Genomic DNA, 21,509 nt, shown 5'->3' with positions numbered 1-21,509 from the left:
TCAATAATGGTTTGTACCGGAAGTGAACCAAATATGTCACACAAGATTTGTGTGTAATCTGGACTGTCTCAAAAGTTTTTTTTGTTATTGCGGAAATCAACTGAAACCTTCACTGTTGGAAAATCAAGTTCACTTGTATCTCCACCAACAGTATATAAAACAGAGGGCAACTAGGGATGGGCAATAAATAGCAGCCCAACCAGCAATATCCACAGTGAATTAAACAAAAAAATCATTGAAGACCCATTGAGGAAGCAACCTGGGAGGAAAGAAGAAACAATACAGCTGAAAAGTCAAGTTAGGGTACAAGATGAATAAACTTAGGAGAATTGTGCCTCTATCAAGTGCTAAAGTTCTAATTGAAAGACTTTCTCCCATCTTAACTCAGGCTAAATCTTCCACTTTCACTGTAAAACTTTGATGAGCAAAAATCAAGGAACATATCTGTATATTACCAGTTTGGGTTTCATTACTCATCAATGCCTTGGACAATGTGCGTGCACCTGTGTCCACCATTTTAACATTAGCTCAAACACCATGGTCAGACTGAGCTTACATGAACTCTTGGAGGAGCATTAGTGCAAGAGAAAACATCGTGCAAATATGCAAACTTCTTCAAAATTAAACAATATTAGAAAAGCTAAAACTGCACAAATCAAATCCAAATGAATACATGAATACAAAATATTTTAGGAAAAGAGTTCAATATGAGTTCGGGGGGGGGGGGGGGGTGGTCACAGGACTTGAAATGTTAACTCTGTTTTCTGCCACAGATGCTGCCAGACATGCTGAATTTCTCTAGCAGAGATAATGGGAACTGCAGATGCTGGAGAATCCAAGATAACAGTGTGAAGCTGGATGAACACAGCAGGCCAAATCTGTGCTCCTGAGATGCTGCTTGGTCTGCTGGGTTCATCCAGCTTCACACTGTGTTATCTGAGTTTTTTTAGCAGTTTGTTTCACATCTTCAGCATTTATTATTCCTTATTTTATTACAAACTACTTAGCAATCATTTGTTCATATCTTGATGGGAGAATATGGCCAAAATATTTGCATTGTACTTCGACCTTTATTTCCAGTTGCAGCAGATTGTTGAGGGCCTTAAACCCAGTACCTAAATACCTAGATAATAAAATGTGAGGCTGGACGAACACAGCAGGCCAAGCAGCATCTCAGGAGCACAAAAGCTGACGTTTCGGGCCTAGACCCTTCATCAGAGAGGGGGATGGGGGGAGGGAACTGCTGCTTGGCCTGCTGTGTTCGTCCAGCCTCACATTTTATTATCTTGGAAGCTTTTGTGCTCCTGAGATGCTGCTTGGCCTGCTGTGTTCGTCCAGCCTCACATTTTATTATCTTGGAATCTCCAGCATCTGCAGTTCCCATTATCTCTGATACCTAAATACCTATGTCCTTTTGCATTAGCTTATTTGTCACAATTGCAGCAACATAACAGTTGAAAAGTTGGAGGCAAAAACCCAGACACACATTGAATAGCAAGTCTGCTGGAGACAAGAGATGGGAAACTGGATCACAAGTATCTTCCAGGCCATATTATGGAAATCACAGGTTTAAAAGGCAGCTTTCAAACTCACAGTTGGTTCATGACAGAGCTGTTAATGCAATTTTAAAAACTTATTTTAAGAATTATACAATCAATTTAATATACAACCTCAAGTTAACCTAGACAGATAGATTTACACTGCCACATTAAAATTCAACTCTTTCTGTTGGCAATGGTCGTAAGGTCACAAACAGGGCAGCTCCAAGTTGTGATTCTTTTCATTGTTAATTATTCATGTGTAAATTTACAACTAGCAGCCCTAATAGTTCTCATTTTAACTCTTCAGTTGCAATTTGAAGCGAGGGATTTCAACTGCTATAATATTTATCAGCTGGCACTAACAACAGAACATCAGAATTATCACGTCTTATACTAATAATTGCATATATGCTGAATACCGAACACTAGAAAGAAGGCTGAAATGCAAGTCAAACAATCATAACATGAAACTACTGCAAGCATTGATAAAATGGGTGCCTAAGTACAGGAACAAGACTAATTTTTAATGATTCTAAATGCCAGTGCAGTCAGAAAACTAGTTAAACTTGCAGATTGACTGCTTGAAGTTAACATGTAGCAGGCTAGAACTTTCCAAACTGCTTTTCAACTCTCATCTGAAAAATAAATGCCTGCACCTTCACTTATCCAAAGAACAGACTGGGAACCTAATCAGCAGCGTGCTAATAAATAGTGATGCAAAGCTATCAATGTAAAATAGTGAAATAAACATGTTGATGACTGTATTAGATTTATATCAAGATGTGCACATGCACAACACTAAGGTCTTCAACTTGAATACGAACTGTTCATTGCTGCACATTGCTTCCATTCTACAAGCTACTTTATGTCCTTGTATTAAAAGTAACAAAAAGTACAATTATTTCTAAATAGAACTAGCCTGCTACTTTCACAGACAACTGTGTACAGATATCACAGAATGTCTGGTAGGACAACACAACCATTCACTGTATTTAAATTTTCAGAAACAAGCAGTTTTTTAAAAATCTGATACAAACAATACAACAATGACCACAATTTGTAATACTTTCAATAAATACAATCTATGCTTATATTTGATATTTAAAAACAATTCATAAAAACATAAAATGATGCACAAGAGTATGTGTATTAGAATTCATAATTCGGTTAAAAAGCATTTTAAACAAGTTATTAAGAAGGACGAAACTGTAGGGGAAATAGAAAAGACATACTGTTTTAATGTAGATACATAATATAAAGATGGAAGGTCCCGTCAGTTAGGCACAGAAGAGATAGGCCACAGGACCAGTAAGTACCTGATTTTTCTCGGAAGATTCTGTGTCAATACTGAAAGGCCTGTTGAAACGGAATAGTGCACAAGCAGCAGAACAGACAGCGATACCAGGATAGCTGAATTAATGACCACCGCCCCGCCAACAAAGCCAAACACAAACAGAAGCATGCAACCAGGACTCATGGCTCTGTGCTGGCATGGTTGTGTTCGGAGACCAGAACACCAAGGGGAAGGTTACACAGGGGTTGAGGGTGTATCCTTGGAATGAAAAATCTGTCACTCAACCACAGCCACAAAAGCGTCTACTCGAAACAATGCCATCAGCACACCCAGTGAGCTACATTCTGCAGCAGCTCACACAGAATGACATCATCCTGCTAATACTTAAAAACCAAAGCTGATCACCTCAGCATCACTGCTGCAGCACTAGCAACCATCACTGAATTATCCATCCCCTCTCAGCTAACCTGCTCATTGGTTGCATAAACACGCTGCTTACGTAACAGATGCACATAAAAGGGAACTCTCATTATGCATCACAAATAGCCAGAATGGAATCTCACATGGTATACTCAACAGTAAAAGCTTTCAAGATTAGAATCACCCTTTTAAAATATTAAAAATAGAAAAGATGTTTTTACCAACAGTATCACAACTATTAAATCAGTGCTCTCAGCATAATTATTTTAACTTCAACCTATTAACCAGCATTAGTTCTATTAGACAATGAATTTGTCTCGCATCAGCCAAATTATTGTTCACTACTCTGTCATTAGACAATTGGGTCATCAATCACATTCCAGAAACGCATCCTTTTCGGCAGAATAGAAATATTGATACAGGACAAGCGAGAATGCTTACCTAATTCTATTATGAACTCCAGGTTCCTGCAGGTCTGCCCCGAGCAACTGGTGAAGTTTAGTTCGTTCTAAGTGCTCCATGTAATTGTGGATCATCTGGATGAAGATGGAGGAGAAAAATGTCAGATTTATCAATATTTTATTACTCCTACCTCTCATCATATCATATGTTTTTCATTTTGAGTCACGAGCAGTGCATATATATTTATGCAATTATGTTTCTTCAAAACCCCATTTGTGATTTTAGATTGATAAGGGGTGAGCAACCTCCCACAGCATTTTCAACAAAACACTGAGAATTTAACCTTGTACTCCTTTTCAAATGGTTAGAAGGAATGAAGATTTATGCAGTTTGAACAGTGTGATGTCCTGACAATAGCTTAGAAGAATTCATTTGAACAAGGAATGGCACTACAATAACTCTATCATGCACTATGTTTAGTTTTGTCAACTCCCATCAACTTAGCTTTCTCACTACATCACAGATGATACATTTTGCAGTCAGTGAGGTATGCAATCAGTGGCATTCCTTGTAACATAAGGATTCACTGTTTCCTATCCTTTCACAGGATATGGGTACTGCTGGCTGGGTCAATATGACTACCCATCTCAAAATATCTCTCAGGTAGCAGCGATGAGCTGCCCTCTTCAAAAGAGCAAGTCCAGTGTGTGGTACATCTGTAGTGTTTTTAGGGAGGGAGCTCTAGGATTTTGACCCAATCCCAGAAAAGGAGTGATGATATAGCTCCAAGTCAGGATAGCGTGAGACTTGGAAGGGAATGTGCAGGTGGGTGTTGTGCCACAGTGGCTCAGTGGTTAGCACTGCTGCCTCACAGTGCCTCGGGTTCGATTCCACTCTCGGGTGACTGTCTGTGTGGAGTTTGCACATTCTCCCAGTGTCTGTGTCGGTTTCCCCCGGGTGCTCCGATTTCCTTCCGCAGTCCAAAGATGTGCAGGCTAGGTGGATTGGCCATGCTATATTGCCCGTAGTGTTCAGGAATGTGTAGATTAGGTGGGTTATAGTGGGGTGGGTCTGGGTGGGACACTTTGAGGTTTGGTGTGGACTTCTTGGGCCGAAGGGCCTGCTTCCACACGGTAGGTATTCTATGCCCTATGATCTGCAGCCCTTGTCCTTTGAGATGGCAAAGGTCGTTCTGTAGACAGGGCTGTCAAAGAAGGCTTCATGAATTGTTGCAATGCATCTTGTAGTTGGTACACAATGCTGACATTATACATTAGTGGTGGAGGAAGTAAATTTGAATTTGTTAAATGGGGTGCCAACCAAGCAGGCTGTTTAGTCCTGGATGGTGTTCAGCTTCTTGAACATTACGAACATGTTTTCATCCAGGCGCGTGGAGAGTATCCTATCACACTCCTAAGTTGTGCCTGTATAAGATGGTCATGCATTGGAAAGATAAAAGGCGAATTACTTCTTGGATAATTCGTTGAGTCTGACTGCTCTTAAATTAAACTACAGTATAACATACACAACAGATAAATGCTTCAAATTAATGATGATTCTTTATAATAGTTTTAAATGGCTCAGGAGATTAAAATTCCTGTTTCATTGAATGCAATGACAAAAACCTAACTTTGCTATTAAAATCCTCAGGAGTCAAATCTATTCTCAAAACATTCTCCTGATCTGTATTCAAAGTGGGACAGAAACCATTACAGAGCAGATAACAACGTGTGGAGCTGGATGAACACAGCAGGCCAAGCAGCATCTCAGGAGCACAAAAGCTTTTGTGCTCCTGAGATGCTGCTTGGCCTGCTGTGTTCATCCAGCTCCATACTTTGTTATCTTGGGTTCTCCAGAGTCTGCAGTTCCCATTATCACAGAGCAGATATACTAGATCATGTAAAATGGGGAAATTGCAACTGCACACCAATTCTACATGAAGGGGAGCTACCATCTTTCTTTACCTATCCATGCATGTCTTTGTTCTGTTCATTCACGGGATAAGGCCAGCATTCATAGCCTGTCCCTGATTGAGGGCAGTTAAGACTCAACCTCATTGCTGTGGGTTTGAATTTAAATGTAGAATGGACCAGTATGGATGACAGATTTCCTTCCCAAAAGGAATTAGTTTCTAGAACAATTCTCAGTGGTTACATGGTAGCCATTGGGCTAGCTTTTATTGCAGATTTTTATGAATTCAAATTTTGCCATATGCCTTGATGGGTTTCAAACCCATGTTCCCTGAGCAATAGCCTGGGATCCTGAATTACTTGCCAGCACACCACTGCCCGCCTACCTTAAAGTCTTCAAAGATTAACCGACAAAGGAAATCTTACTAAAACTGGGATAATGGGATGCTGGTGATGAAGGGTCTAGGCCCGAAACGTCAGCTTTTGTGCTCCTGAGATGCTGCTTGGCCTGCTGTGTTCATCCAGCTTCACATTTTATTATCTTACTAAAACTGGGCCTTGATTAGAACCGACAAGATTAGAGAGAATGGCACTCATGGTACAGTCACTGAGGAGAGTATTCCCAATTGACATTGGGAACGTCAACTGGAAATACCTTGAATCATTACTTTTGCACTGATTGTCTGACTGAAATTAATGCACATGTAGAGTAGAGAGATCACCTTTGTGGACTCCATCACCATTTTATGACCTTGGTTTAGTTACAAGAGTAATCTGTAGGAAGGGAATGGGTGACCATCAGGCAGACCAGGAGGGCTAAGCAGGCAGGGCAGGAATCTCCTAAGGCTATTCCGTTGCAAAATAGATATACCATTTTGGCTACTGTTGAGGGGAGTGGCTTCTCAAGGAATAACAGAACCACCATGATTGGCTCTGCTGCAGAGGGATGGAGATAGAAGCATAGAAATGCTACTGTTATACGAGTTTCAATCTAAAGGGGAATAGCCAGGCATTTCTGTCTGCAAACGAGAGTTCAGGATGGTGAGCTTTTTCCCTGGTGCTAGGGTCCTGGATGTCTTGGAGCAGCTGCAGTACATTCTGGAAAGAGGGCAAACAGCCAGTGGTCATGGTACACGTTGATACTAACAACATAGGGAAAAAACAAGGGATGAGATCCTAAAAGCAGATTGCACAGAATGAGGAAGAAAGTTAAAATGTCGGACTTCAAAGGTAGTTATGACAGGCTTACTACCTGAGCTAGTCAAAGTAGAAGCAATAGGATATACAGGATGAACATGAAACTGAAAAGACAGTGTGAGGGGAAGGGTTTCAGATTCATGGGGCTTTGGGACCGATTCTGGGGGAAGTGGGATCTGTTCAAACTGGATGGGGGACACTTAGCCAGGACCAGGAAAGATGTTCTAGGGGTGGTACTTGGTACAGTTTTGGGGAGGGTTTAAACTCGAGTAGCAGGGGATGCAAACCAGAGAAATAGTGTAGTGGATGCAGAAATTGAGGGAGAGGTAGAAACCAGGGCAAACACGACTAAGAACAGGCAGGAACATGCTGTTGTAAAGAGCAGGGGAGAAAGTCTGAAATGCATGTGTTTCAATGCAAGAAGTATAATCAGCAAGGGAGATGAACTTAAGAGCTTTGTGTAGTACTTGGAACTCTGACATTATTTCAATTACAGAGACTTGGCTGAAACAGGGACATGAGCAGCAGCTGAATGTCCCAGGATTTAGATGTTTCAGATGAGATAGAAAGAGAGGTAAAAGAGGTGGTAGAGTTGCATTACCGGTAAAGGAGTAGCTCTCAGCTGTACTGAGGGAGGATACAGGAGAGGACTCATGCAGCAAGGCATCATGGGTAGAAGAGGTAAGGTGAAACCACAAAGCTGGGAGTATACTACAGGGCTCCCAACGCCCAGCAGGAGATATTCTCTCCTCCGTGTCAACGGATTTTAGAAAGATGTAAAAACAGCAGGGTTGTTGTGGGTGATTTTAACTGCCCCTTTATTGACTGGGACTCACTTCATGCTCGGGGTTTGGATGAAGCAGAATTTGTAAGGACCATTCATAGAAGTTTCTTGACAGAGCATGTAATCAGTCCAACCAGGAAAGGGTTATACCGGACCCAATTTTGGGAAATGAGCCCGGGCAGGCAAGTGAAGTTTCAGTGGGGGCGCATTTTGGGAGTAGTGACCATAATACCCTGAGTTTCAAATTACTCATGGATAGATGTAACAGGAGCCCTTGGGTGAAGGCGTTAAATTGGGGGGGAGGCAAATTACAAAAATATTAGGCAGGAACTGGAGAATGTCGATTGGAGGCAGCTGTTTGAGGGTAAATCCACACATACGTGGGAATATCACAAATGGCAGTTGATAAGAATTCAGGAGCGGGATGTTCCTGTGAGAATGATGGATAGGTACAGCAAGTTACGTGAACTTTGGGCAATCGGGGACATTATGACCTTGGTCAAAAAGGAAAAAGGGAGCAGATATAGGAGGACAGGAACTGACAAAGCTCTCAAAGTATATCAGGAAAGCAGGAAAGAACTTATGTAAGCAATCAGAAGAGCTAAAAGGGACTATGAAAAGTTGCTAGCAATCATGATTAATGAAAATCCCAAGGCTTTTTATACATAAAAAGCCAGGGGATAGGCAGGGAAAGGGTTGGTCCACTCAAGGACTAAGTTGGGAATGGATGTGTGGAGCCAGAAAATGTAGGTGAGATCTTAAACAAAAACTTTGTATTAGTATTCACCAAAAGGAAGGAAGAGGTGTTGTGTGTCTTATGAAGTATGAAGATAGATAAATCCAGAATCCTGATGGGATTTATCCTAGAATGCTGAGGGAAGGAAGAGAACAAATTGCTGGAGCATTGATAGATATCTGTGTATCCTCTTCGGCCACAGGTGAGTCCCAGAGGACTGGAGAATAGCTAATGTTGTCCCATTGTTTAAGAAGGGTAACGGGGATAACTCAAGAAATTACAGGCCTGTGAACCTCCTGTCAGTGGTAGAGAAATTACTGGAAAAGATTCTCAGGGACAAGATCTATAAGCATTTAGAAGCAAATGGACTGATTAGTGACAAGCAGCATGGTTTTGTGTGGGGGAGGTCATGCCTCACTAACTTAAAGAGTCACAGAGATATACAGCATTGAAAAAGACCCTTCAGTCCAACCTGTCCCTGCTGACCAGATATCCTAAATAAATCTAGCTCTATCTGGCAGCATTTGGCCCATATCCCTCTAAACCATTCCTATTCATATACCCATCTACCCATCTTCGATGGCAAGAGTAGTGAATGCAAAGAGTATTCCTTTCGGAATGGCAGGCGGTGACCAGTGGGGTACCACAAGGTTCGGTGCTGGGACCGCAGCTGTTTACAATATACATCAATGATATAGACGAAGGCATTAAAAGTAATATTAGCAAATTTGCTGATGACACAAAGCTGGGTGGCAGTGTGAAATGTGAGGAGGATGTTTTGAGAATACAGGATGACTTGGACAGGCTAGGTGAGTGGACGGATGCATGGCAGATGCAGTTTAATGTGGATAAATGTGTGGTTATCCACTTTGGTGGCAAGAACAGGAAGGCAGATTACTATCTCAATGGAGTCAAGTTAGGTAAAGGTGAAGCACAACGAGATCTGGGTGTTCTTGTACATCAGTCAATGAAAGCAAGCATGCAGGTACAGCAGGCATGAAGAAAACTAATAGCATGCTGGCCTTCATAACAAGAGGAATTGAGTATAGGAGCAAAGGAGGTCCTTCTGCAGCTGTACAGGGCCCTGGCGAGACCGCACCTAGAGTATTGTGTGCAGTTTTGGTCTCCAAATTAGAGGAAGGACATTCTTGCTATTGAGGGAGCACAGCGTAGGTTCACGAGGTCAATTCCCGGAATGGTGGGACTATCATATGTTGAAAGATTGGAGCGGCTGGGTTTGTATACACTTGCGTTTAGAAGGATGAGAGGAGATCTGATTGAGACGTATAAAATTATTACAGGATTGGACACTCTGGAGGCAGGAAGCATGGCTGATGGGCGAGTCCAGAACCAGAGGATACAGTTTAAAAATAAGGGGTAGGCCATTTAGAACAGAGTTGAGGAAAAACTTCTTCACCCAGAGAGCGGTGGACATATGGAATGCTCTACCCCAGACGGCAGTGGAGGCCAACCCTCTGGATACTTTCAAGAAAAAGATGGATCGAGCTCTTAAAGATAGTGGAATCAAGGGCTATAGAGATAAGGCAGGAACAGGATACTGATTGTGGATGATCAGCCATGATCATAACGAATGGTGGTGCTGGCTCGAAGGGCCGAATGGCCTACTCCAGCACCTATTGACTAGTGTCTGTTGTCCCCCTCTCCCTACTTATTTCAGAACCCTCTCCCCATCCCACTTTTCTGAAGAGGGTCCAGGCCCAAAACATCAGCTTTTGAGCTCCTAAGGTGTTGCTTGACCTGCTGTGTTCATCCAGCTCCACACTTTGTTATCCCGGATTCTCCAGCATCTGCAGTTCCCATTATCTCTCCTATACCTATCCAGATGGCTTTTAAATGCTGCCTCCACCATTTCTTCTGGCAGCTCATTCCATACATACACCACACTCTACTTGAAAAAGGTACCCCTTAAATCTCTTGTAAATCTTCCCCCTCTCACCTTAAACCTCTGCCATCTAGTTTTGGACTCCCCCAAACCAGGGAAAAGACCTTGTCCCTTTACCCTATCCATGACCATCATGATTTTATAAACCTCGAAAACGTCACCCTTAGCCTCTGACGCTCCAGGGAAAATAGCCCAGTCTATTTAACCTCTCCCTATTGTTCAAACCCTCCAAACTCTCAACATCCTTGTAGATCTTTCCTGAACCCTTTGAAGTTTCAGAACATCCAACCCAAAACAATAGGGAACTCCAGACTGGCGCATGTAGAAAGACCACGCATATGGACTAGATACTAAATTAGCAAACACCCAAATGCCCCCAAACAGAGCTGCATCAGGGCACTATTTAGATGAGCCACAACACATTGCAGCAACCTTGAACTACACAAAGCAGAACAGGAGCACCTACACGGAGTCTTCAAAAGGAATGGATACCCAAAAAGCACAAACCGCTCTTACCTCTGAGACAGACCACAACAGGACCAGGCTCATTAATCACTCTACAATACATCAAGGACATTTCAGAGATGACCACAAAATTACTCAGGTCCCTAAGTATCTTTAATAAAAACCAAAAGAATTACGGATGCTGTAAATCAGGAACAAAAACAAAGTTGCTGAAAAAGCTCAGCACGTCTGGCAAGTTCCTCAGAGGGTCGGTCACTGGTCCCAAAACGTTAACTCTGTTTTCTCCTCAACGGATGTTGTCAGACCTGCTGAGCTTTTCCAGCAACTTTGTTTTTGTCCCTGGATATCGTTATAGCCCAAAAGCCAACAACTACCCTCTGACAGTTACTGACAAACATGAAGGAACCCATACCCAAAACCAGTATAATATGCACAGTAGAGATAACACAGTGTGGAGCTGGAGGAGCACAGCAGGCCAGACAGCATCAGAACAGCAGGAAAGGTGGATGATGTTTTGGGTCAGGGCACTGAAGAAGGGTCCCGACCTGAAATGTCAGCTTTCCTGCTCCTCTGATGCTGCCTGGCCTGCTGTGCTCCTCCGGCTCCACACTGTTATCTCTGGCTCCAGCATCAGCAGTTTTTACTATCTCTAATCTACAAAATAACAAGCAATGAATGCGAGAAACACTACATACGCCAAACCGGAAAAAAACTGACAATCTGGATACACAAACACCAACAAGCCACCAACAGACATGACCAATTCTCACTTGTCTCACTACACATGGACAACGAGGGACACAAATTTGACTGGGACAACACATCCACAATTGCACAAGCCAAACAGAGACATGCAGGAAATCCTTGGAGGTCCGGTATTCCAACCAGAACTCCATCAACAAACACACTGAATTCGACCCTGTGTACAACCACTGAGAAACAGAACCAGAAGTGGTACCAAACATCTCAACAAAATGAAGTATATAAATAACGAGCAGGACAGAACACAAATACTTCACCAGAGGAGCACAGATGATGTTACCTAGCTGCGTAACAACCCGAGTTACAGATTTTCACAAAAACTTGAATCCTTCCCAAAGCAGGGAGACCAGAAATTGTATGCAGTATTTCAATAGAGACCCAACCAATTCCTCGTACAGATGCAAGATGACCTCCCAACTCCTATACTCAAAGCATATCACGAATAAAGGCAAGCATACCAAACACCCATGATCCTATCTACTTGTGGTTTCATTATAGGCACCCCAAGAGTCAGCAGGAAATTAAGAATAATTGGGTGATTATGGTAGGCGATTTTAACTTGCCAAACATAACTGGGTCTGCCACAAAGTTAAGGGCTTGGATGGAGAGGAATGTGTTAAGTGCGTACAAGCAAATTTTCTGATTCAGTATGTGGATGCAGCTACTGGAGGAGGTGCAAAACCTGACCTTCTCTTGGGAAATATAGCAGGCAGGTGGCTGAGGTGTCAACTGGGGACCACCTTGGGGCCAGTGACCATAATTCTATTAGTTTTAAAATAGTGATGAAAAGAAGAGGCCAGATCCAAAAGTTAAAGCTCTAAATTGGAGAAGGCCAATTTTGACAAGATTAGGCAAGACCTTTCAAAAGTTGATTGGGAGCAGATGTTTGCAGGTCAGAGATGGCTGGAAAATTGGATGCCTTCAAAAATGAGACGAGAGTCCAGACAGTATGCTCCTGTTAGGGTGAAGGGCTAGACTGGTAGGTGTAGGGAATGCTTGATGACTAGAGAAATTGAGGTTTTGGTCAAGAAGAAGGAGAAGCATGTGTCAGGAAAAGACAGCAGAGATCACACGAATCCCTAGAAGAGTACATCGGCAGTAGGAGCATCCTTCATCGGGAAATCAAGAGGACAAAAAGGGGACATAAGATAGCTGTGGCAAATAGGGTTAAGGAGAATCCAAAGGGATTCCACAAATACATTAAAGGACAAAAGGGGAACTAGGGATAGAATAGGGCCCGTAAAGATCAGCAAGGTCATCAATGTCTGGAACTTTAGGAGATGGGGGGAGATATTAAGTAAGTACTTTTATTCAGTGTTTACTGTAAAGGAGGATTGGAAGATAGAGAACGTGGGGAAACAACTGGCGACCTCTTGGGAAAAAAAAACTTGATCGAGTTTTTTGAGGAGGAGGTGATGAAAATGACCCCTGAGGGAAAAGATTGTTGCCTACATGGACTTTGGTAAAGCCTTTGAGAGGGTCCCTCATGGCAGACTGGTACAAAAGGTGAAGTCACATGGTATCAGGGGTGAGCTGGCAAGATGGATGCAGGACTGGCTTAGTCATAGGATACAGCCAGTAACGATGGAAGCATGCTTTTTGGAGCGGAGGGCTGAGACTAGTGGTGTTTCACAGCGGTCAGTGCTGGGACCTTTGCTGTTAATGATCTACATAAATGATTTGGAGGAAAACATAGCTGGTCTAATTACGAAGTTTGCACATGATACAAAGATTGGAGGAGTTGCAGATAGTGTGGAGGATTGTCAGAGGATACAGCAGGATATTGATTAGTTGGGGGCTTGGGCAGAAAAATGGCAGATGGAGTTTAATCCAGATAAATATGAGGTGATGCATTTTGGAAGGTCAAATACAGATGGAAATTATTCAGTGGAATGGCAGAGTTCTAAGGAATATCAAAAAGCAGAGAGATCTGGGTGTCCCGGTCCACAGATCCCAGAAGTGCAGTGCAGGTAGGTAAGGTAGTAAAAAGTGGGCCGTCTGCATGCTTGGAGATAGTAAGAACTGCCTATGCTCGAGTCTGAGGTAAGTGTGGACCTGGAGGAACACAGCAGGCCAGGCCGCATGAGAGGAGATGAAAATTGACATTTCATGTTGGGACCCTTCTTCAGAAAAGAAGAAATCCCAACCTGAAATGTCAACTTTCCTGCTTCTCTGATGCTGCCTGGCCTGCTGTGTTCCTCCAGTTTCACAATCTGTTACCTGTGGCATGCTTTCCTTCATTGGAAGGGGCATTGAGGTATAAGGATAGACAAGTTATGCTGCAGCTTTATGGAATTTAGTTACGCCAACTTGGAATATTGTGCACAGTTCTGGTCACCACAGGACCAGAAGGATGTGCATGCTTTGGAGGGGTTACAGAAAAGATTTACCAGGATGTAACCTGATATGGGGGATTTTGGCTATGAAGAAAGGTAATAGACTGGGTTTGTTTTCCGTGAAATGCAGGAGGTTGAGAGGTGACCTGACACAAGTTTATAAAAGATGAATGGCATGGATAGTGGAAGATGTGAGGCTTTCTCAGATGTTGGAGGGGTGAATTACAAGGGAACACAGGGTCAAGGTGCAAGAGGGAAAGTTTAAAAAAAAGAGATGTGCGAGGCATGTTTTTCAAACAAAGGGTGATGAGTGCCTGTAACGCACTGCCAGAGGTGGTGGTGGAAGCAGACAGAATAGCAGTATTTAAGAAGCATCTGGATAAATACATGAATAGGAAGGGAATAGAGGGATACGGATCCTGTAAATGCAGACAATTTTTATACGAAAAGGGTAAAATGTGTTGGCGCAGACTTAGAGGGCTGAAGGACCTGTTCCTGTGCTGTATTGTTCTTCGTCCTTATTCTAGCAGAAGTCAAGTTTGAGACAGACACAGACTTAAAGGCAGGCCAGATAATGTTGGGAATATGAATTAAGCATGACCTGGGAAAAATGGGAAAGCGCCTGGCTATTTCAACGTTGTCTGGATGGAGAAAAGGAACCATGTGATTTCTTGGCAATGAAGAGTGTGCTCTAAGCCATTGCTGTTTCCATTGGAAATTATGCAACTTTCAGGAAGCAACCACACATGACTCGTAAAGGTGGTAAGGGATGAAATTTGAAATACAGACAAAGTACTGGAAATACTCAGCAGGTCTGGCAGCATCTGTGGAGCAAGAAATAGAGTTAATGCTTGGAGTCTAGCATGACTTCTTCAGATCTCCATGTACTTAACAGGGGGTTTAAAGGATATAGTTTTAATTTTGGATCATAGTTTAGGTGTTAACCAGTGTTTGCCACTTGCTTTAAAAATAAGTCTTGTTCAGAATAATTTTGTGTTCATTAAAGAAGACTGGTTGATGTTTCCTTGATATTTGATAGTCATGTTAAAGAGAACCACTATGTCACGCGGAAAAGAATCAACACAATCCACTAATACTGCGATTAGTGGAGCTGTGGGACTGGATTAGCAGTGCGTTCCTACCACCAAAGTCACAGTAACAAGTGCATACTGGAGAGCCCTTGTGGTCCAGTAATGATGTCCTTAACCCTGGGATAGGAGGCAAGTTCAAGTCTCACTTGCTTCACAGATGTGCAATGACAACTTTGAACAGGTTGGTTAGAAAATACCTGAACAAGTCATGGGGAGAGAATAGAAGGGTATGCACACAGGTTGAAAGTAAGAGGGATGGGAGAATGCTTGGCTCACATGCAACATTAAAACAAGTATAAATTTGGGCTGAATGGCCCGTGTCCTGTACATTACATTTTGTGCAAAATGAATAACACAATGTCAAACCAAACATTTCAGAAGGAAGAACAAAGGATGACAGCATACAGTTAAACGAGTAGATACAGAAGACTGTGGATGGAAAGAAATTCAAAATTATGAATCCAGTTAGGCAAGGGCATTAAAAACTGTGCATATTAAAATCATTTAGATAAGAGGCAGTAGAAGCAACGTTACAGGCACACATACAAATCTATCAAAGGATTAGGAAACAGCTAATGAAACTACATGAAAAGGGAAACAGGACATGTCCAGGAAACTATAACCAATTAGCTCCACATTAGCACTAGACAGATAATAGCATCCTTAATTAAAAATGCAATAGAAAGACACAGAAGCTGAAAATGTATTCTAATAGACTGGTCAGCACAGATTCCAAATTGGGAATGTAATCTTGGCTGATATTAATTGAATTAATCAAGCTTGTGACAGAAAAGATAATAATAAATGTGATATGTTTATATTTCAAAAAGCTTGTTGATAAGGTACCACATAGTATATGCACAACTCAGGTCAGAACTTGTCAAGTCAAAGCACAAGTAGCATATTGGATAGCAAGTGGCTGCAAGCTGAAAACCAAGTAGAGATTAAAGATAGTTACTTGGACTAGAAAATGCTGGTAATTGTTGTCCTACAAAATGTGATGTTTAGACACCATTTACAGAAGATCTGGATTCAGGAATTGGGACTACAACTTCAAAAATTTGTGGGATACAGTTATCACAGAGGAGGACTGTTACCAAGTGCAGGTAAACATGAAATTGACAAACTAAGTTCAATATAGGTAACTGTGAAGTGATACATTTTACTAGCAATAAGGCAGCCACATACTCCTTCAAACTGTGGCAGGGAGAGAATCAGGAGATCTGGGGATAAAGACACACTAATCACGAAAAGTAGCAGAACTTGTTAATAAAGTGCTCAAGAATGACAAAAAAAACACTGGCATCAATTTCTAGAACTGTTGAACTTGTGTAGCCCCACATTGTCCTAAATGAGACAAGTCACACCCTCCTGTTCAGGATACCCTCCACAGCATCGTGTGGCATTGTCATCATGCTAATGGAATGGATTTCAAACAAATCCAGCAACTTCAGACTGGGCATCCTTTGGGGTCTATGAATCATCATCAGCAGCACAGCTTTCCTCAAAAAATAATCGACAACTTCGTGGCCTGCTGTGTCTCCCATTCTACCATGACAATTACATCAGTGTATCACCCCTGGATCAATGGAGAGTGCAGGAGGGCATGTCAGGGTTGGTACCAGACATACCTAAAAACGAGATATCATCCTGGTGAACTACATTGGACTATTTGAACACTAAACAGCAAACCAAAGTCAGGACTAAACGAGACAACATGGTGTGAAGCTGGATGAACACAGCAGGCCAAGCAGCATCAAAGGAGCAGGAAAGCTTGATGTTTCAGGTCAGGACCCTTCTTCAGAAATAGGGGAGGGGGAAGGGGATTCTGAAATAAATAGGGAGATGGGGGAGGTGGATAGAAGACAGATAAAGGATAAGATAGGGTGAGAGGAGACAGACTGGTCAAAGAGGCGAGGTTAGAGCCATTGAAGGCCAACGTAGGTAGGGAGTTAGGGAGGGGATAGGTCAGTTCAGGGAGGACGGACAGGTCGGGGGGTGCGAGCTGAGGTTAGTGGGTAGGGAATAGGGGTGGGGCTTGAGGTGGGGGGAATGGTTAGGGAGGCAGGAACTAGCTGGGCTGGTTTTGGCATGTGGTCGGGGAGGGGAGATTTTGAAGCTTGTGAAGTCCACATTGATACCCTTGGGCTGCAGGGTTCCCAAGCGAAATATGAGATGCTGTCCCTGCCTCCCTAACCATTCCTCCCACCTCAAGCCCCACTCCCATCCCCTACCCACTAACCTCATCCTGCCCCCTTGACTTGTCCGTCCTCCCTGGACTAGCCTATCCCCTCCCTAACTCCCCACTCCCCATTCGCCTTCCCTGGCTCTAACCCCACCTCTTTGACCTGTCTGTCTCCTCTCACCCTATCTTCTCTCCGCCTCCCCATTTATTCCAGAATTCCCTTCCCCTCCCCCATTTCTGAAGAAGGATCCCGACCCGAAACGTCAAGCTTTCCTGCTCCTCTGATGCTGCTTGGCCTGCTGTGTTCATCCAGCTTCACACCGTGTTATCTCAGATTCTCCAGCATCAGCAGTTCCTACTATTTCAGGACTAAATGATTCCACACCACAAGATCAGCTCTAAGCTCTGCAGTCCTGCCACATCCAATCTTGAATGGTGGTGAACAGTTAACAACTCACTAGGGCCTCCACAAATAGCACCACCCCAACAGTGGCAAGTCCAGCACATGAGTGCGAATGATTTGGCTGAAACACTAGCAATAATCTTCAACCAGAACTATCAACTAGGTAATCCGGTTTGGCCTCCCTCCAGAGGCTCCAAGCATCATAGATGCCAGACTTCAACCAATGCATTTCACTCCAAGTATCTTCAAGAAAAGGATTAAGGCAATAGATGCTGCACAGGCTATGGACTCAGACAACATTCCAGATATAATACTGAAGACATACTTTGGAACTTTTGGATCCCTAACCAAGCCAAGCTCCTCCAGTACAGCTACAATATTGGCAGCTACTCAACAAATCAGGGCAAATTCAATCCAACCAATTAGTGCCTCAGTCTACTCTCGATCATTCATAAAATCATGGAACAGAAGCGTCTAAGATCAGCTAACCAGAAAAACACCAGACACTAAGCAATTTACATGAGCTGGCCTGACAGACCCCTGCATGATATTCAAGCAGTCACAACTGAATCAAGCTGCCAGACTGCCTAACTCTCACATAACGTGAATTATCCACGGATAGCTTGAGCCTAAATGTTTGTCACAGTAACCAACAGAGGCTTTACAAAGACCCTCCAAAGTCGTTATTTAAGATTTTCAGTTTCCTGAAGTTTGCCCAAGATCACGGCACCTGATACAACCAAAGGAGGAGACCAAGGTGGCGGCCTCGTGGCATTATTGTTAGACTATTAATCCAGAAACCCAGCCAATTTCTGGATCCTACGCATGAATCTGGCCATGGTAGATGATAGAACCTAAACTCAATGAAAAACAAACTCTGAAAATGAGTGTCTAATGATGACCACAAAACCATTGTCGATTGTCAGGAAAAACCCATCTGGTTCAATAATGACCTTTAGGGAAGGAATCTGCTGTCCTTACAAGGTCTGGCCCTCATGTGACTCTGGACCCATAGCAATTTGGTTGACTCTTAACTGCTGTCTGGATCATTAAGGATGTGCAATAAATGCTGGACTGGCCAGTGATCCTCACATCCTGTGAATGAACTTTGAAAAAAATTTTACAATAGTCTTGCCCCCTTCAAAAGTGCAGAGGCAAGAGTAGGTGTTGAGATAGGAAATTCCAAGAACTCATCCAAAATTCAATCATATGCAGCACCACAGAACACAGAACAGTATAGCACAGGAATGGGCCCTTCAGCCCACACTGTTGTGCTGAATATGACATCAAATTAAACTAATCCTTTCTGCCTGGTCTTGGTCCACATTCCTTGCACATTCGTGTGCTTATTTAAAAGTCCCTTAAACATCCTTACCGTATCTGCCTCCACCACTATCCATGGCAGCACGTTCCCCACTCCTATCACTTACTGTGTAATAAAAAAACTAGCCCCTGACATCTCTTTTGAACTCCCCCCTCTTGTCTTAAATACATGTCCCCTAGTATTAGGCATTTCAACTCTGGGAAAAATAGATTCTGACTGCATCTCAATTTTACAGACTTCAATCAAGTCTGCCCTCAGCCTCTGTCATTCCAGAGAAACAATGTGAATTGTTCTAGCAGCACCCCCACCGACCCATTTTAGATCATGCCTTCTAATCCAGGAAGCTCCTCGGTAAAACTCTCCTGCAACCGCTCCAAAGCCTCCACATCCTTCCCATACTGTGGCGACCAGAATTGAATGCAATGCTCTAAACTTGACCTACATACAAAGGCTTTCAAATGGGCCTGAGCAAACATCAATGAGGCCACTGAAATCTTCAACTCCTCAGACAATGAGCATGGTCACTTTTGCTTCAAAGCACTAATAAGAAGTGATTTCATTTTGGGCTAAATTGCATCAGCCCCAGGGGAGGTCCCATTCATCTGTCACTAAATCGCTCTCCCTCCTTTCAACCTTACTGTTCCTCTGACTGGCGTCAGAATGTTATAATGGGGCAGACTGCTTAACAGCTTAAAAATCTTAAGTCATAATGCATTGCAGGTGACAGGTACAAGGGCAGTGGGAGACTCGGTTCCCATAGTGGGAGGAAAACCCACCCTCCAGAGCTGCCAACTGATAAGAACAGTCAACAGCTCCAACTGTTCCGCAACACCAAGAGCCTGCAGCAGTCAGTGGAGAACACAGCTCGTGGAAGACAAGGCTCTAGTAAGTTGGAGCATTAATCAGGCCGGATTTGAGCATCTTAGAAAAGTAAGCCAGTTGGGGCAGTGGGGTACAAAGTCTGGTTTTTAAGTCCAGAAAGGGAAAAAGGAAGAAGGTATCTTTATCTTGGAGATGCCCCGATGCATTTAGGACACCTCAAAGACAATATCCCCTTATATTTTCCCCTTTAAAATACTTTAGAAAAATGAGCTCTATTATTAATTTGCATACAGCAGGTAGACAGAACAGGAAAAAAAAGCTTGTATATGCCTAGGGAGAAGATAGAAATAGTTTTATTTTATGAAAAATGACCTCCAAATTGAAAAGATAAAACAATCTTTCACTCGAAAGTATCTGAAATGGATGGCTGCAGAATATTTAAATTAGCTTAGGACAGCCAGTTGCAGAATTACACGTCTCCCCTTGTTCATAAGCCCAGACACAAACACGTCTCCCCATGTCCATTGAATCATACACACAGTGTCCTTATGTCACAGTCAAAAATGCAGTGGCACATAACAGTGGGCTTCTGTCATTATCTGACAAAAGTACAGGCTTTGAAACCCTATGAAGAAACTCTCTGATTGTCTGTCCCTCCTCCAGGGAACATTCATCACTACCTCTTCCAATTTTTCTCTCTCAAATCCTTTTCAGCCTGATAGCAGATGGAACATTATAAAGGCTTCTTGTTCCCTTCTAACGGTTTGAGGAAATTGGTACCAGGTTGCCCAGAAATGGTGAAACTCAGTCCACATAATCTTTAATTCACTCTGATGACAAAAGATTTGAATGAAGCAATACACTATTTAAATTGACTGAAAAGTTTACACTGTTTACAAGCTCATGCAGCAGCACTGCTATAGAGCTGTTTGGTTATTAATGGGCCCTTACTCCACAAAAATTTACGTCGTAAGCCACAAAATTGTGTTGCAGTATGGTTCCTGATGAAGTGGGCATTAATCTTACATAAGCCTTTACTGCAGATGCAAACAACCCAACCCAGTTATCCCGTGTCCCCAGCTAGGTCAGAACAATAATGAATCCCTGGGTTTACTCAGTTCTTAGTAAAGGCACCACTGCTCAAAATGTAACAGAGTGGTCACCAAATACTCCTATACCCAAAATTCCCAAAACCTCAAGGGAAATTCAATCTCAAAAGGTAACGAATCAAAAAGTATTACCTGCTCCCAACAATTAGAAATTACAGAATCAGTGGGGAGCAAATCGACCAAACACAGACTGAATGCAAATACAAGCGAGAGCCAGAGAATTAAAGAAAGAAAAGTGAGCAGGCAAACCGCCAAGGGGCCTTTGCCTTTTATTGAGAATAAGAGACCAGGAAGGAGATTGCTAAGGGCGAGTCAGAGGGCTGGGACAGTCAAGGCCACAGAATCGCTTTTCACTCTGCTGAGAATGAGGGGAGTAAGATGGTGGAGGGCGGCGGCACGGGAAGCAGGGGCTGGTGGCAGTGGGAGGGTGAAATGGGGATGGGACAGGAGAGAGAAGAGAGATGACAGGAGGGACCAGTGTCCAGGGTGAGGGAGTGAAAGTGGGGGAACGTGGCAGTGAGGGGGGAGGGCAGAAGTGGAGGGGCAGTGTCCAGGATTTTGACCCAGCAACAGGAATATATTTCCAACTCAGGATGGTGAGTGACTAGGGCAGAACTTGCAATGGTATGTGTTCCATGTATCTACTGCTCTTGTCCTTCTAGATGGAAGTGATCATGGGTTTGGAAGGTGCTGTCTGAAGATCTTTCGTGAATTTCTGCAGTGTATCTTGTAGATAGTACGTACTGCCGCTACTGAGCTTCGGTTGATGAAGGGAGTGGATGCTTATGAACGCGGTCCCAATCAAGCAGGCTGAGTGGAGACAAA

General features: G+C 43.0%; 1 protein-coding gene across 4 annotated transcripts in view; it reads right to left on the bottom strand.

The window, feature by feature from the left end:
- LOC125463859 (C-Jun-amino-terminal kinase-interacting protein 4) overlaps positions 1–21,509 on the bottom strand; it is a 264,228-nt gene that overhangs the window by 138,425 nt on the left and 104,294 nt on the right. For 2 of the 4 annotated variants that reach the window (XM_059653600.1, XM_059653601.1), the window contains exon 4: positions 3,697–3,791. In XM_059653600.1, coding sequence (XP_059509583.1) covers positions 3,697–3,791 — 95 coding nt within the window. Of the gene's footprint in view, positions 1–2,857; positions 3,279–3,696; positions 3,792–21,509 lie in introns of those variants that run through there. The other 2 variants (XM_059653602.1, XM_059653603.1) reach the window with 1 other exon arrangement.

This window comes from Stegostoma tigrinum, chromosome 22, assembly GCF_030684315.1.
Source record: "Stegostoma tigrinum isolate sSteTig4 chromosome 22, sSteTig4.hap1, whole genome shotgun sequence".
NCBI classification, from domain to species: domain Eukaryota; kingdom Metazoa; phylum Chordata; class Chondrichthyes; order Orectolobiformes; family Stegostomatidae; genus Stegostoma; species Stegostoma tigrinum.
The sequence above is the reverse complement of the archived record's forward strand: the minus strand, read 5'-3'. Positions and strand labels throughout refer to the sequence as shown.